The sequence below is a fragment of the Carlito syrichta genome, unplaced genomic scaffold (genome assembly GCF_000164805.1).
Source record: "Carlito syrichta isolate Samal-C Ts95f unplaced genomic scaffold, Tarsius_syrichta-2.0.1 Scaffold308876, whole genome shotgun sequence".
Lineage (NCBI taxonomy): Eukaryota > Metazoa > Chordata > Mammalia > Primates > Tarsiidae > Carlito > Carlito syrichta.
Window position 1 is genome coordinate 491,571 of NW_007252972.1, and position 14,963 is coordinate 506,533.

A 14,963-nucleotide genomic window follows, 5' to 3' on the forward strand; every position below is an offset into this window, starting at 1 on the left:
GGTCCAGACCCCGGGTCACCACTGCCCCCCGCAGAAGTCCCACAGCCCCAGTCTCACAATCCGCATCCTGTCAGTGACCGCGGCTAATGCGTCTACTTTAAAACTGTCTGGTGTTTATGCGAGAATCTGTTAGAGGACGCCCTGCCATCCCTGATAATATTGTCAGAATAAGACCAAAAAGGGCCTTTACAGTTTAAACGAGAGGGAGTCTATTTAAAACATTAGGGAGGGAGCAGGTGAAGTGTATGCTGAAGTCTGGAAGACGCAGCCCTCCTTGGAGGCCTCCCCATGAACCCATCCACTCATCCCTATCTAGATGCCCTCAGTGAACCTGGAACTCCGCCTGTCCATGCTGTGGCAGACACACCTCACTCGAAGGTCCCCCTGACCAACGCCCCACCACCACCATTTCCACCCAGGACAGATTATTTCCTTTCTCTGACGTCCTGTGGAGCCCTCTATGGGCCCGGCTCTTCCTCAAGCTGAAAGTGGGACTGTACTGCAGGGACAGTGACAGGCAAGAGTACTGTCTCAGCAGGTTGGAAGAGTGGGGGAGGTGAGTGACACAGCAAGGGGGCCTGGACAGGACAGGGAGGGGAGAAGTCTCGGTGCAGAGGCATGATCGGTTGTCATCAGTGACCCCCAGGGATGCTAAGCCTGGCAGGCTGCAGAGGGTGAGGCAAGGGAGTAGGGAAGGTTGGCCAGGAAGGGGCAGTGACCAGGTGAGACCTTAAACTGAGGAGTGACTCTGTCCCTGTGCAGGAAGGAGGTGTGGGATATGGTGGAGGGGGCAGACCAATTGGTTCTGACCTTGGACGGCCGCATATGGCCAGAGGGACCCAGGGCAGGCAGTGTCACCACTGAGACTTGGTGTCCAGGTCTGGGAAGGGGATGAGGGATCTTTCTCCTTGCTTGTGGCTGCCATCACTGGGGTCATGTCTTTGGAAGGGGGAGGACTTTGGTCCCCAGGAAGGGTAGCTGTTGTGATTACTGGGCAGCTTCTCCCAGACTCCTTGCTCTGTGCCCAGGCAGGGGCATCAGGCAGCCTTACTGTATGGTTCTGGAGGTCCAGCCTCTGGACCTGTTTCCTACAAATTCTGATGAAGACAAAAGCCCTTCCAGCTTGGACTCAGAGCAACCCCATTTTATAGAGACCTATAGGGTCCTACCAACTCTGTGCTCCTCCTGCCACAAAGCAAAGGGACTCTGGAAAAACAAAGCCAGGAGGGTCAGGAAGGCTAGAGAGGGACTGAGGAGGGCACTCTTCTCTCCTGTGGCCCCCAGATCCCCCAGGAATCCCTGGGATCCCCTTGCCCGAAGCTTGAGGTCTTACATCAGGACAGAGTCAGATGTCCTTGGGGGCTTCCCTCGGACTCCCCAGGCCTGCTTCCTGGCCTTCGCTCCTACTCCACCTTACTCCTCACTGTGCGTCTTTCTGTCCATCCATCTGTCTGGTCAGACAGCATTTCCTGACATAGATCCGTGGGGACTTCTCCATCCTTCAGGGGTCTCAGAGGTCACAGCTGAGTCTGACCATGGGGTAATGGGAGTTCCAGAAGCTGACATATGGGAAAGATGGTCATGGGGGGGGGCAGCATGGGCAGAAAGCATCCTGGAGCAGCAACCAGGGGACAAGAGCTTCTGGCAGACAGGAACCTGGGCATGGATGGGCAGATGAAATATATTAGGTCCCCCCCACACCCACCCAAAGTGGCTCCAGCAGGTGACTCTAGGCCACAACCTGCTAGAGTCACACCAGTGGGTGGAGACACAAGTGCTGCCTGGTCCCTGAGGGGTTGGAGTGTGGGCAGGGGAAGGGAAAGGGCTCCTGGCTGCACCATCAATGGGCGCCACTATTGGCCCTGCTAAGTGCCAGGCCCCAAGTTGTTTGGTCCATCGTTTGACTCAATTCTCCAACAACCCAGGCTTGATATCCTCATTATTCAGACAAAGACACTGGAGCTGGAGCCCGCCCAGAGAGGTAGGAGCCACACTTCCGTTGGAGCCAGGCCTTTCTGTCTCCAAATATGCTGGCCAATGACTCATGGCCGGGCCTGCCCATGTCTCCCCAAAAATTACTCAGAAACAGTCAGTTTACGCTGCCTCTACTCCATTTTATCCGTAAAAACAAAGCTCCTTATTTTAATATTATTATTATTGAGTCAGAGTTTCACTGTGTCACCCAGGCTGAAGGGCAATGACACAAGCACAGGTCACTGCAGGATCAACATCCTAGGCTCAGGCAATCTTCCTGCCTCAGCCTCCCAAGTAGCTGGGACTACAGTGTACACCACCACATCCAGCTAATTTTTAAAAATTGTTTTTAAGAGACAAGATCTCATTATGTTGCCCAGGCTGATCTCAAACTCCTGGCCCCAAGCAATCCTCCTACCTCAAACCCTAAAAGTGCTGGGAGGCATGAGTCACCATACCCATCCTGAAGCTCCTTATTTTAAAACTGAGCATGGGTGGGCGCTGTGGCTCAAGCCTATAATCCCAGCACTTTGAGAGGCTGAAGTGAGGGGATTGCCTGAGCCCACAGGTTTGAAAACAACCTGGGCAACTTGGCAAAACCTCATTTCTACAATAAGTCAAAAAATTAGCCGGTTATGGTAGTGCACTCCTGTAGTTCTGGCTCCTTGGAAGACTGAGGAGGAAGGATCACTTGAGCCCAGCAGGTTGACGCTGGGTTGGCTGTGAGCGTGCCACTGCACTCCAGCCTGGACAACAGAGTGACTCCAACTCAAAAAAATATTTTTTTTAAAAATAAAACTGAGCATAAACCGTCATTAACCATGATGTTTAACTAAAGAACTCTATAGTGGGTAAGATGTAAAGAAATGCCATCATCTAGTGCCCTGCCTGGTGCTGCCTACAGGCTGGAGAGGCCCATGTGCCCACAGAGGTGGCTTCTGAGCTTCCTGAGCAGGAGAGGCAGCCTTTCCTCATGGTCCACGAGGTGGCTTCCTGGGGCTCAGATGCTCTCTTCAGTCCAAGAGCGGCTTCCAACCATCCATACCTGGCAGCTCCATCCCTCTGCTTCAGAACTTGGCACTAAACCCTCCTACTGATTCCACAGTTATTACTCCACAGGCTAATAATGAGCATGCATTCCATACTCGCTGTGTACCAGTACTGCTCTAACACTACTCAGAAATTCATTCATTTAACCCCAAAACAACTGTCAAGGTTGGTTCTGTTATTATCTGCCTTTTCCAGACAAGAAAACCGAGGCACAACCTGATCAAGCACCTTGAGATAGAACCCCCCACCCCACCCCACGTGTTCTGGGCCAAGAGTCCCCTTCAGTCAGGGTTGCTGCTTCTGGAATGTTCTGAGCAGGGCAGGTTAGGGGAAGCAACTCAGGAACCTTGTTGCCCCATTGTGTGGATACAGAAGCCGAGTGAGTCTTACACAGAGGAAGCGGTGATGCCCAAGATCCCCTAAACCCACTCCTCCTCCCTTGCTCCCCAGGGCCCCTGCAAAGACCCTGACTCTGTTTCCCTTATGGGACATGAGGTTCTAAACACAGCTGAGCAGTCTGCTGTGTCCTGATTATCCCTCTTCACCATGTCATAAGGCTTTCCTGTCTCAGACCAGAGAAGTCTAAGAGCCAAGTCTGAGCCTTTGCTCATTGAAATTCAGAGGAGAGGAGAGCTCTGGCCACTTCTCAAGAGATGGGACAGGAGAGCAGTTGGGATCCAGAGACTGGGGAATGGAGGAGCCACCAAGTTGCCCCAACCCCAGATGTCATGGAGGAGCCTGGTCTGAGGGGGGAGACAGTTCCCCACTGGCCCCAAGGAAGGACTCTCGCCCAAAAAAGCAAAAGCTCTTTGGGACTCCCCCCTCCAAGCTGCCACTTCAAGCCCACAGGCATTGGAGCCCTCAGGATCCTTCAAAGCTGACTGTGCCTGAGCTGATGGGTGGGTCCCAGGTTTCAGGGTCTCCCTGAGGGTCGCAGGGTGCTCACAGACCCTCTTCCTTTCTCTGCAGCCAGCCCCGGCGGCATCCTGGTCATGAAGTCCTGCTCCCCGACGTGCCCCAACAGTACTGTGTCCTCAGATGGCCGTGCCCTCTCTGTGTCCTGCTGCCAGGGCAGCCAGTGTAACCGTAGTGCGGCCACGGGCCTGGCGGGCAGCCTCGGAGCCCTGTGGGCCACCGCTACAACCAGCCTGCTGTGGGCACTGCTTCGGGTATCCTGCTGAGAGACCGGGCCCAGATCTCCCCACTCCTCTCAGCACAGGGTCTGTCTGTTGCCCAAGCAGCTTCCCAAATACCTCACCCTGTGGGGAAGGGTTCCAGTTTTGGCTGCTGCTCCCCCTCCCTGCTTTACCCAGGCTACACTCAGTCCCTTCCATGGCCATGGAGAAGGATGAAGGACCACTCCCCTTTGGGCTCCTGCCCTCCGAGGGAAGTTCTGCCTGCCTCAGAAGACCACCTGACAGGAAGCCCCAGTGGGGCATGCTTGCCCTGAGGACCGTACATCCAAAAGACCCTCAGCATTTTGCTGGGGGTCCTGGGGAGTCCTGGCCATCTGGGAGTGAGAAGAGCCCTTCAGTTCTCCCTAGTACCCTCTACTACTACTACTTAGGGGCTGGGGGCTGAGGACTCGAGCTGGAGCTTCCTCCCTTATCAGGCCCTGCCCGGCAGGATCCCCATGGTCATGGCCACTGGGGCCTTTGGGCCTCCTCCTGTGTCCCGTGTGACCCTTGCAGAAAGGACTTGACCTGGAGAGTGGAGCATTGGATCCCTCAGGCTCTCTGTCCCCTCCACCAATCACCCTGTTTTCACTCCAGCTCTGTTTCTTCATCCACCCACCCACTCATTTCTTGTGCTCATTCCTTCATCCCCTCACTCTCATCCGCCATGAACCTGCCTGGGAGCTGGCGTCCTGAGGACAGACCTGCCTTCAGGGTTTTCCCCCTGGGAGCTCAGTTTGCTGGCTAGTGCACCTAGCCCAGGGACCCGTGCCGGCCCCATCCAAGAGATACATGCCTTTGAAATGGTCTCCTGGCTGCCTTCTGTGGGGGTGGAACAGGTCACCTTGGGGCTCAGTGTCAGGCATTGGAATTGAGAGGCTCCCATTCTCACTGGGCATGGGGGCACGAGCCTACCTTCCTGGCTGTGTCACTGCCAGCCTCCCCCGAGTTTGTCATGAGAGAAAAATAAAGCTGCAAGCTCACTGGGTCTTCCTTCTCTAAGATGGCAGGTCTGGGAGGCATTTCTTGTCCTGGGTCAACATCACCCTGGGGAAAAAGAAGAGCCAGAGGTGGGTGGGGGCACTTTACAGAAGGGAGGATAGAATTCTTGGTGCAAAAGCTCAGGTATGGCAGAAATGTGCTAGCCTTGTTACCTGAGGTTCCTGAGTCTACACTGAACCCCCTTGGCCAGGGAGGCAGAAGCATGTCCAGTCATTCCCAAGTAGAGGGTCACATGGGGTCTTCTAGGAGTCCTTCTGAGCCTTGGTGTTTCTCGTCTACCACTCCCCACCATGTCTGCATCCTGTACACTCAGTCCTCAGCCCTAAAGGGTGCACCCACATCCCACAGTCCTGTTCCCCGGTGGGGGTAAAGGCCGCCTTCTGCCGCTCTGGATGGCCACTGGGGGCTCTGAGGCCTCCCAAGGCTGTTAATTGGGTAGCAAGGCCAGAGCCACAACTGTCCAGGGCTTGGCTGTTGGTGTAGGCACAGGGCCCTTTCCTCAAGAGCCCCACCTGGGGCCTGGAGCTCACAGACTACTCAGGATTTCTCTGCTCCCAGGCCTGAGGGCCCTTGCTGTGGCTCTCCAGGATCCTCCCTGTTCAGGCCCTGAGTTCTTGTCCTTCTGTTCTTCCCAGGAAGAGATGTCATTTCCCTTCCTCCCACTTCTTTATCCCTTACCTCCCTCCCCCAGGTGATGAGGACAAACTACCAGGCCAGGTGAGTGGTGAAAGGCCTCCTGCCTGTTCAAGAGGCGACTCCTACAGCCCAGGCACCCAAGCAAGGAGCCATCATGCCAGCTGGGAACCTCCCTAGATGGGTGTTTGTTTCCTTTCTGGGAACCTGAGCAGGCAGGTGTGCAGGCCAAATACCCAGCTTCCCCTAAGGCCTCCCTCAGCCTCCACCCTCCCCACCTGCCAGGCCTTTAGGCAGCGAGACAGTACGGGATGTTCTCACAGCCGCCCTGGCCTGAGGATGCTGCCTGCCTGCTGCGAGCCCACGCCCAGAGTGAGGAAGTCCTCTCCAGCACACCCTCAGTTCCTCTCCAGTGTCTTCACGCAGCTGGCTTTTCCAGCAGCTACCTCTCTTGCCTTCCAGCATTGCTGCAAACCTTTGGTGCCCAGACTCAGATTTCCCTGCCCTGTATGCCCAGGTGGCCTGGGCTGCCCTGTATGCCCAGGCTGCTGAGGCACCATTCTGCAGGGAGCCCTGTGGTTCCAAGGTACCTGGAAGCAGAAGGCTCAGGTCAGTGGGAGGGGGGTCCTGACAGTTCACTGGGGGCTTTCCCCCAGTATTGCATCTTCAGCTGTCTGGAAGACAATAAAGAACGAGGCGGGCTGAGGGGAGTTGAGTGAGCCTCCCCTCTCCCCAAAACCAGGCTGAGATTCTCTCAGGACCCTGCCCAGCCTGCTGGGCTCCAGGGGTACATGGGGAGGTCGGTATGGGGTCTGGTAGAGGCAGCCATCCCGGGAGTAAAGTTGGGGTTTTCTTTTCTTAAGAAAGTGGGAATGCTGACTCTCCTGTCTGGGAAGCATTCCCAGGCAGGCTGATTCTGAAGGGACCTCACCCTTTAGGGCAGGCCCCACCCATGCAAGTTCCAGTGGAAACCGCATCTGATGCCAAATGGCAAATCACAGCCTCCTCCTGCAGGAGCTTCTGTGTTCCGAAGTCAGGGACGGCAAGGAGGCCATTTCCACACAAAGGTATCCATAATCCCTCACTACAGAGGAAGAACTGAAGTGCTCAGAGTTGTGCAGGCCCCCAGCTCTACTCCTGGATTGGCAGAGTGGTCCACAGGAACCCAGGGCTCTCCCAGCCCCCTTATGACTTTCCCGCAGTCACCAAGTCAGCGGCACTCAGAGGGTGCCTCCTGCACACCAGACACTCTACGGTTTTCAGATGCCACAGTGACAAACAGGCACAGTCCCTGTCGGTTGTGGCAGGAGGAACTGGGGACAGTAAACAAAGTGATAAACCCACTTGAGCCACAGCACCTGGCGAGGGCTGTGGGGGAGGTGGGATGGCAGGAGAGACAGGTCTGGAGGGGTGTGGCTAAAATCTGGATGATGGAAGGCACCAGTGTTTCCAGCAGTGTGGACATCAGAGGTAGGAAAGGGCTCAAGGGACTGTGAGGAGACCGACCTGGTGGGAATAAAGGGAGAGCCTAGCCACGCTGAGCATGGGTGGAGCATACAGGCAGTCCAAGGAGGACTTGGATGCGGGAGGGAGGTTGGGTAGATTCTGAGTTCCAGGGAACTTCTAAGGAGGTTAGCAGGGGCAGGACTCTATCCAACTGAAGTCCAGGGGAAGGAGTGGGGAGTCACTGGGCACCGTGAGGGAGGGGAACAGCCACAGTCCCCAACCCGGGGGAGATAGGCCAAACCGGAGGCCAAGGAAGAGGGGCAAAGGGGGCCCCAGGTCTGGGAGGGTATGAATGTGAACCTCCTGGTGTCCCCTCTCACTGCTGCTTCTGGTTTGAGGAGGAGCGATTTGGGTGCCAAGAGGTGAGGTTGAATGGGCTGGGACGAGTTACCCCCGAAACGCCTGAGGGAGGCCTGGGTGGGGAAGGGGGAGGTGACTAGGCTCAGAAGGGCTGGGACTGGGATACACAATGCAGGGAACCAGAGGGCCAGCCCTGTGGTTAGACTCTGCTGGCAGCCAAGGGAGTTCTAGAATAAAGGTGGGACTTTCTTAGGTCCCTTTGTACCAGTCAGCTCCATCTCACCTGGGTTTATAGTCAGGGCAGCTCCTGTCCTGGGCACAGCTTTGGGGGCTCTGGAGGGTCCTGGGCCACCATGTTCCCTCCACCCAGCATCTCCAGCTTTCCAAGGACCTGCCCACCCTCCCTTCTTACATAACATCCTGGGTTGAGATGACACATCTCTTGATCCCTTAAGCTCTTATGGCTGTGGTAACCAGCTCCCTGGCAGGGCCCAGGTTGAGACCCTCCTCCCTCCCCTGGAGGCCTGGCCCCACACCCAGTGAGGTTTGCAATAACATGCAAACCTCCTGGAAAAACGAACCACCCAAGTCCTTGCCCAGGACCGAGCAGCAAAAGTGGGTTTCCCAGGGCCACCAGGCTGACAGAGAGTGGTCAAGCTGGATTGCTCCAGCCTCAAAGCTCAGCAGTTACCTGAGCCCAGAAGGGACAACCACAGGCCTTCTCATTCCAGGCCATGCAAAGGTAGCTCACACTACCCTGTGAGAGGTGCTGGTGCCAATGACAGATAGACAATGGGGCACACAGAGCATGTGAGATTTTTTTTTCCTTTTAAGGGCTACCATCGATGATGTCCTCCTAAAGTCCCCTCTCATGGCCCAAGTTATCATATAATCTTTAAAAAGCATGTGTCCAAGACTAGGAGCACTGGCTTATACCTCTAATTCCAACACTTTGGGAAACCAAGGCTGGAGGATCACTTAAGCCCAGAAGTTTGACACTAGACTGGCAATATAGTGAGATCCCTTTGTCTCTAAAAATTAAAAAGAAATTAAATTAAAAAAGAAAAATGTTTTAATAGCACATGTCTGCAGGCTGGATGTTACCAGTGCCAGAGCTGCGCCCCACTACCTGCAGACCCAAGGGTGTCAGAGCCCCCACCATGATGGGCCTTTGATAATTACTATATTCTGTTGTCAGGGGAAGATATGTGTGAATAAGAAAGGGGAGATGGGGGAAGGAGAGCGAAAGAGACATCATTGTCACTACCTCCTAGAGGACACATAAGTAAGTGGTATGGGGCCAGGGCCCATTGGTGGGGACACATAGCTGGGGATAGGGTTTGAAGGGAAAAAGGCACTCAGACCATCTTGTAGCCCATGCCTGAGAAGTTCTGAAGATCACATTGTCCTCAGTCTCATCAAGACCTTCCCCTCAAGAGTTGATCTTCACTGACTCACAAGGAAGGGGCATTTTGTTGGGAGAGGAACCCCCAAGTGGTAAGACAGGACCACAGGCAGAGTAAGAAGACAAAGGCCCATTCTGGTGGGGGGGAACCAGTGGGAAACAGTCATCCATAAAGGGACCCTCTGGAGGGGTGCAGTCAATGTCTTGGAGTTTTCCTTATGACTGGGGGAAAGTTACCTTGTGCTATCATCACTAACTCCATCCCATGTCTCCTTAGGAGGTAAACAAAATATGACCCCCTCACTACCCTGCCTAGATCACCCCATCCAAGTGCCCTTGTCACTCCATCCTCCTGCTCCAGCCTACTGGTCTTCACAGGCCCTGTCCACACCTGACATTTCAGAATGTATTTTGTTGTCTCTACTGAATGGTGCCTTGAGAAGCACATATTTGTCTTGTTCATTTGTATGTATATAAGCATACACATACAATTACGCGTATTCCTCCGCATAATTCAGTATGGAGCCTGATACCCAGCTGGACCTCTTCAAAAATACCCACTGGATGACAGATGGACAGATGACAGATTAACAAATGGAAGGAAGATGGGTGAATGATGGAAGAAGGAGGATGGATGGATGGGAGGATGCATGGATGCATGGATGGATGAATATGTGGATGGATGGTTGGATAGTGGGATGAGTGGATAGACAGGTGGATGGATGGGTGAGTGGGTAGGTAGATGGGTGAATAGACAGATGGTAGATGGATGAATGGATGGATGGATGGATGGATGGATGGATGGATGGATGGATGGATAGGTGAATGGGTGGATGAATGGTACATGTATGGGTGGGTGGATGGATGGATGGGTGGAAGGATAGATGGGTAGATGAATAATAAGGCCGGTGGTTGGGTATTGAGAGCAAATGAAGGCAGAAGAGTGAAGAAGGAAGGTGGGGAAGGTCCTGAGTTCACTGCCTCTTGAATGTACCCTATGGAGCTAAGGGTTGCAACCACAAGCTCCAGGGTACAACAGGAGATAGAGTGCACTGTGGCATAGCAGGAAGAAGTGCCTAGGATTTGAGCATGGGCACAAATAATGTATCCTTCCCTAGGTCCCTGGTGAGAGCTTGTCCTCATGTGCAAAAAATAAATCACCTCCAGGGTACCTGATTCTCACTCATGTTCTTTAAGTCCTGCAATTCTAGGGTTCTCTGTATTCTGCAAGCCAATTCTAAGAGCCTGTAGTCCTGGGACTCTGAGATCCCACAGTCATTGGGACCATGCCCCTCTGCAGGCTGTCTTCCCACACTTCATGATGGACACAGCTCAAACTCTGAGTCATCACCCAATCTTTAGCACTGGGTACCTTGCCCAGACCTCTGAATACCAGTGCCTCAGAGGGACATAGTAGAGGGTCTAATCATTAGGGGCCGTTCCGAGTTTCTGTGGAGTGGGGTCTCTATGCTGGTTGTAGGTGCTGTTGTGGTATCTCTTCCAGGGAGGGCACCGGCCCTACCTGTGGGCACCACTAGCCAGGTCTGAGAACTAGCTTGTTTCTCTTGGACCCTAGGCCCCCAGGCCAGCCCTTGCCGGGAACAGGCGAGTCCCAAAGCAGGAAAGGATTGCTCAAGCTCTGCTCCCTCCACAAAGCTGCTCCCTGGATTTTCACCCTGGCAGGGGAGGAAAGAAAGGCTCAGTAGGGATGAGGGGCTGACACAGAGGACATAGCCAGCCTTGGGTTCCCTCCTGGCCCAGCTCCTAGCCTCTAGCTATACTCAGAAGCCAGACCCAGCAGTGGGGAGGGGACTGGGTCCCAGGAGGTGACCTAAGATGCATGTAGGGTCATGCCAGGCCCTGAGAAGCAGGTGAGAGAGACTGTGTCTAGGGTGGTGGCTCCGTGTGTAAAGGTGACTTCTGCACCAGGAGGGAAGAGTGGTGAAGCCTGGGTATGGGGGAAGGGCCAGGCCCAGAGGGCAAACACAGCCATGACTCCCACTTGCTGGGTCCCATTGAGCAAGGCCTGTCCCTCTTTGTGTCATCCGAGGTCCCACTTGTGCAGGTGTGTGACCAAGAGGAACATAGAAGGCCCGAAGGAGACACTGCATTACTCAGCTGCCTGGCTTAAAACTGTCACTTGGCTCCTCCTGGGGAAAGAGGAAAAAAAGGGGTGAGATGCCCCAGGCCACATGGGGCCTGACATCCTTGCCTGGGTGCCCACCTGCTCACCACATGATGACCACCCACCCTTCAGGTCTCAGCTTAGACAGCTCTGTCCGCAAGCCCCAGGTCCCTTGACTTCCCATGGTCACACTTCTGCAGTGTGTACCACAAACCATGTGATTATTGTCTGTCTCCCCCTCTCCCTGCCACACAGTTTGGACACCCTGAGGGCCCTGTTTCTCTTCTCTCTTGGTCTCCCTTATACCCACAGTGTCTGACATATGGTCAGTCATATAAAATATTGTTGAATAAAAGAATGAATGAAGGACATGAAGGCAGAAGGAAGCATTTTGTAGCCCCTGGGGTGTGGCAGGGATTGTTGCTGGCCCATATGTCAACCTGAGGTTGAGGAAGCCTTTTCCCTGTTCCCTGGGGTTTCCTGGTATCTCCAGCCCAGGGATCTGACTTGTTCACTTGGTGCCCACCTCAGGTCAGGGTGGGCCCCAGGGCTGTGTTTTCAGAGGGCCTGGAGTGCTATGCCCACCCTAAGTCAGACATTTCCCTCTCTGTGTGATCCAGTGGCACAGCACAAGGGGTATAGGGCAGGAAGGTAGAGGGAGGGGGGAGGATGAGTGGGGAACCTCTGTTCCAGATAGAGGTCCAGGCTTGTCCCTGTGCCCAGCTTCCTGGCCAGTTGAGTTCAGGGAGCGGGCAGGGCTAAGGGGGTGGGGTAGTGGTATTCCGTGCCTGTCATTGCTTCTCCTGGACATCATTTTGCTACTGACATCCTGATGGTACACATCAAGTCCAGAGCCCCGGCCTCAGGAGGTGAGTGACAGGGGATGGGGGGAGGGGTGCTGCAGAAAACTCAAGTTCTAGAAAGAGGCGGTTGTCTCCACAGAAGGAGGGAGGAGGGGAAAGGTCAGCAGTGATAGGAAGAAGTATCTGAGACCCCACCAGATTCTGCCTCACTCTGAGGGTATCCTGGCACCTGCCAAACCTTCTCTGATCCTAGTTTTCTCAGCAGTAGAAGGGCATTGGGTAGGGCTGATGTAGGGATCATGATGGTCCTCTTCCTGCTCTAACCTGAACTGCCTCCAAGGCTCTAGCCAGTTCACCACTTACAGGAAGCTCTCCCTGCCTACATTGTCCCCATAAGCTCCCAGCACTACTAGAGTTCCCGGCATCAGAATCACCCACTTTCTCCTAAACGTAAACGGCATCTCGGTCTATTGTTCAAGCTTCTGCTAGGAAACTGCCCAGGACAGGACACTCATACCCTCATAGGCGGTCCTGCCAGGTACAAAGGGCCTCCTCCCATGGATCTGGAACCTAGCTGCAGCCTCAGCTTCCACACTTGGCAGTGCCTGACAGGCCTCCAGGGACACAGCCACAATGCAGTCTGAAGCACCTCTTGGGGATGAGCCAGGTATGTGGGGCCTCCTCCAGCCACAGGTATGGAGAGCCCACTGCCCATAGCCCCACACCCAGACCTCCACTCTCAGTCCACCTGACATCCGGGAACCTCCAGTTCCACCAGGCCCAGCAGGAATTCCAAACCTGTTTTTCCAGCAGTTCCCATGCTCCCTGGCCACAGTGAGTCAGCCCTCTCCACCTGCCATGCCCACCAAGTCACCACCCTGTCAGCCCTAAGTTCTGCTTCCAAGGCCTCCAGAAATGCCTTTCTCCAACCAGCCCACACCTATGCCATGCCCCATGAACACAGAGAGGCCCTGGAGCTAGGGGCGACTTTCTCTCTCTAGGTGGGGTTATGGACATCTGCATCACCTGATTTGTCGAGGGAGACTTCAGATGTTCTGAACGTGCCCCAGGGAGCCTGGAACCAGTCAGTAGCCAGGCACCAGATGTAGAAGTGGGGCTATCAGAGGGGGCTCCTACCTTTTTCCCTCCCAGATTTTCAACAGCACCTCCATGTAACTCCCCCACCCTTGGGTGGGTACCCCAGGTCCAGTGACTGCTTCAGGGAGGTTCATACAGAGCATTCTTAGGCAACATCTGCTCTGACCTCCCAGCACCCGCAATGTGGTCTTAACTTTACCTCACTTGGCCAGGCAGGGTTGTGGGGAGGAAGACCTAGAGGGTACCAAGCCCAAGACTGTCCAGCCCCAGAGGTCATGGTGCTCCCAAGAGCCTCAGCCCAGTCCAGGACCACACTCCCTGCAGCAGGCATCCTCATGGGTGTCTGTCCAAGGGCAGTGCAGCAGGGACAGTAGGGGCCGGGTCTAGATGTGATCTCCATCTGAGCCCCGACCCCACTCACCATCATCCTGGCCAGGACAGGGGTAGGATGAGGTCTCTGTGTGTCCCATCCATAACACCCAGCCAGGGCCACTGAGCACGGGAGAGGGGGCTGGGCTGAGCAAGTGGACAAGAAAGCCAGCAGGAGTGGGCCACCACATGCATCACCTGCACACTGCTCCAGTCAGGTGGGGGTGCTCAGAGACCCCGAGTTGCATGGGAAAGTCCCTCCTGTGAGTGCAAAGAGGGTGAAGGTGGGGATCAACCTCCCACCCACCAGTCCAACATAGTACTGGACTTCTAGACACTGCACTGGGCTCCTGGGTGCTGGGGGCTTAGCCTGGAGTCAGTCTTAGGGGAAACCAGGGCAAAGACATGTAGAGAAACAGATGCAAAGCAAGATGATGGCACTGCCCCTTGAGCAGAGCAAGGATCCCAGGAGCATGGGAGAGGGGAGCCCCTGGGGAGGGGTCCTCGAGCCCCAAAGGATGGGAGGCAGGATTGGTAGAGACAAGGAGGGGCACTCAGTCCCTCTCTGCACAATGAGGTGTAGAGTCATTGCCTCCTGCACCTCCACCCAGGGCTCCCCAGCCACCTGCACAGCTAGGTCCTTCGCAAGGGCTTCACAGTCCTCACCTGCTCCGGTGCTCACCTCCCTGCCACCACATGCATTACCCACATACTGATTCCAGTTGCCCTCCCTGCCCCAGGGTGGCCTCTCCCTGTGCCTCACACACCCCATCAACCCACAGTCACCACCACCCCCTGGTCCTCATACCTCAGCAAGGACCTTTTGCTTCCATGGGGTTCCTTGTTTCAGGGCTCCATTGGGTCAACCCAGCAACCCTGAGCCCACAGCCCAGGAAAGCAGGGCCAGCACCTCCTCCTTCTGTCTCCTGGCATGTGGGCACAGCCCTGGGCACCCACAGGACAACTGGCACAGGCTGTGACTCTGTTGAAGGAGCTATCCTGGGTGGAGATGCAAGGACAAAGACACAGGATAGTGACAGGGGCTGGCAGATCAGAGACAAAGTGGCTCAGGAATGAACCAAGACATACAGAGAGACCATAAGACTAAGGTAGGGAGAGATAGACATATAGCAGCAGTGAGTAGCTGGGGCAGGAACTAGGAAGGGCAGTGGACCCTGGGAGGCCTCTGTCCACAGTATCCTTGGGTTCTGCCAGGGAGGACAGACCACTACCTGAGGGTGGTGGCCAGGAACAGAGGCCCCTGCAGCTGACGAGAGAAGGTGGGTGTGGGCCAGGCAAGGTGGGGCAGGTGCCAGTCCTGAGTTAACGCTTGTACAGGTCCTGCGGAATGCTGCCTGCTGGCTGGCTGCCCGCCCACCCACACCTCCCCCAGCGCGTCTCAGCTATAAGGCCTCCCGAGAGGAGGAGCCCCCAGTGTTCCCAGACGATGCCAGAGATGAAGACCGTCCTGCTGCTCCTCGCTGCCCTGGCTGCGGCTGTGGGACCAGGTGAGGGGTTAGGCT

The 14,963-nt window shown here is 55.2% G+C and overlaps 1 protein-coding gene across 1 annotated transcript in view; it reads left to right on the top strand.

The window, feature by feature from the left end:
- Positions 1 to 14,896: 14,896 nt before the first annotated feature.
- Positions 14,897 to 14,963, top strand: part of LY6D (lymphocyte antigen 6 family member D) — a 1,430-nt gene continuing 1,363 nt past the window's right edge. The window contains exon 1 of the mRNA XM_008066322.1: positions 14,897 to 14,948. Coding sequence (XP_008064513.1) covers positions 14,897 to 14,948 — 52 coding nt within the window. The remainder of the gene's footprint in view (positions 14,949 to 14,963) is intronic.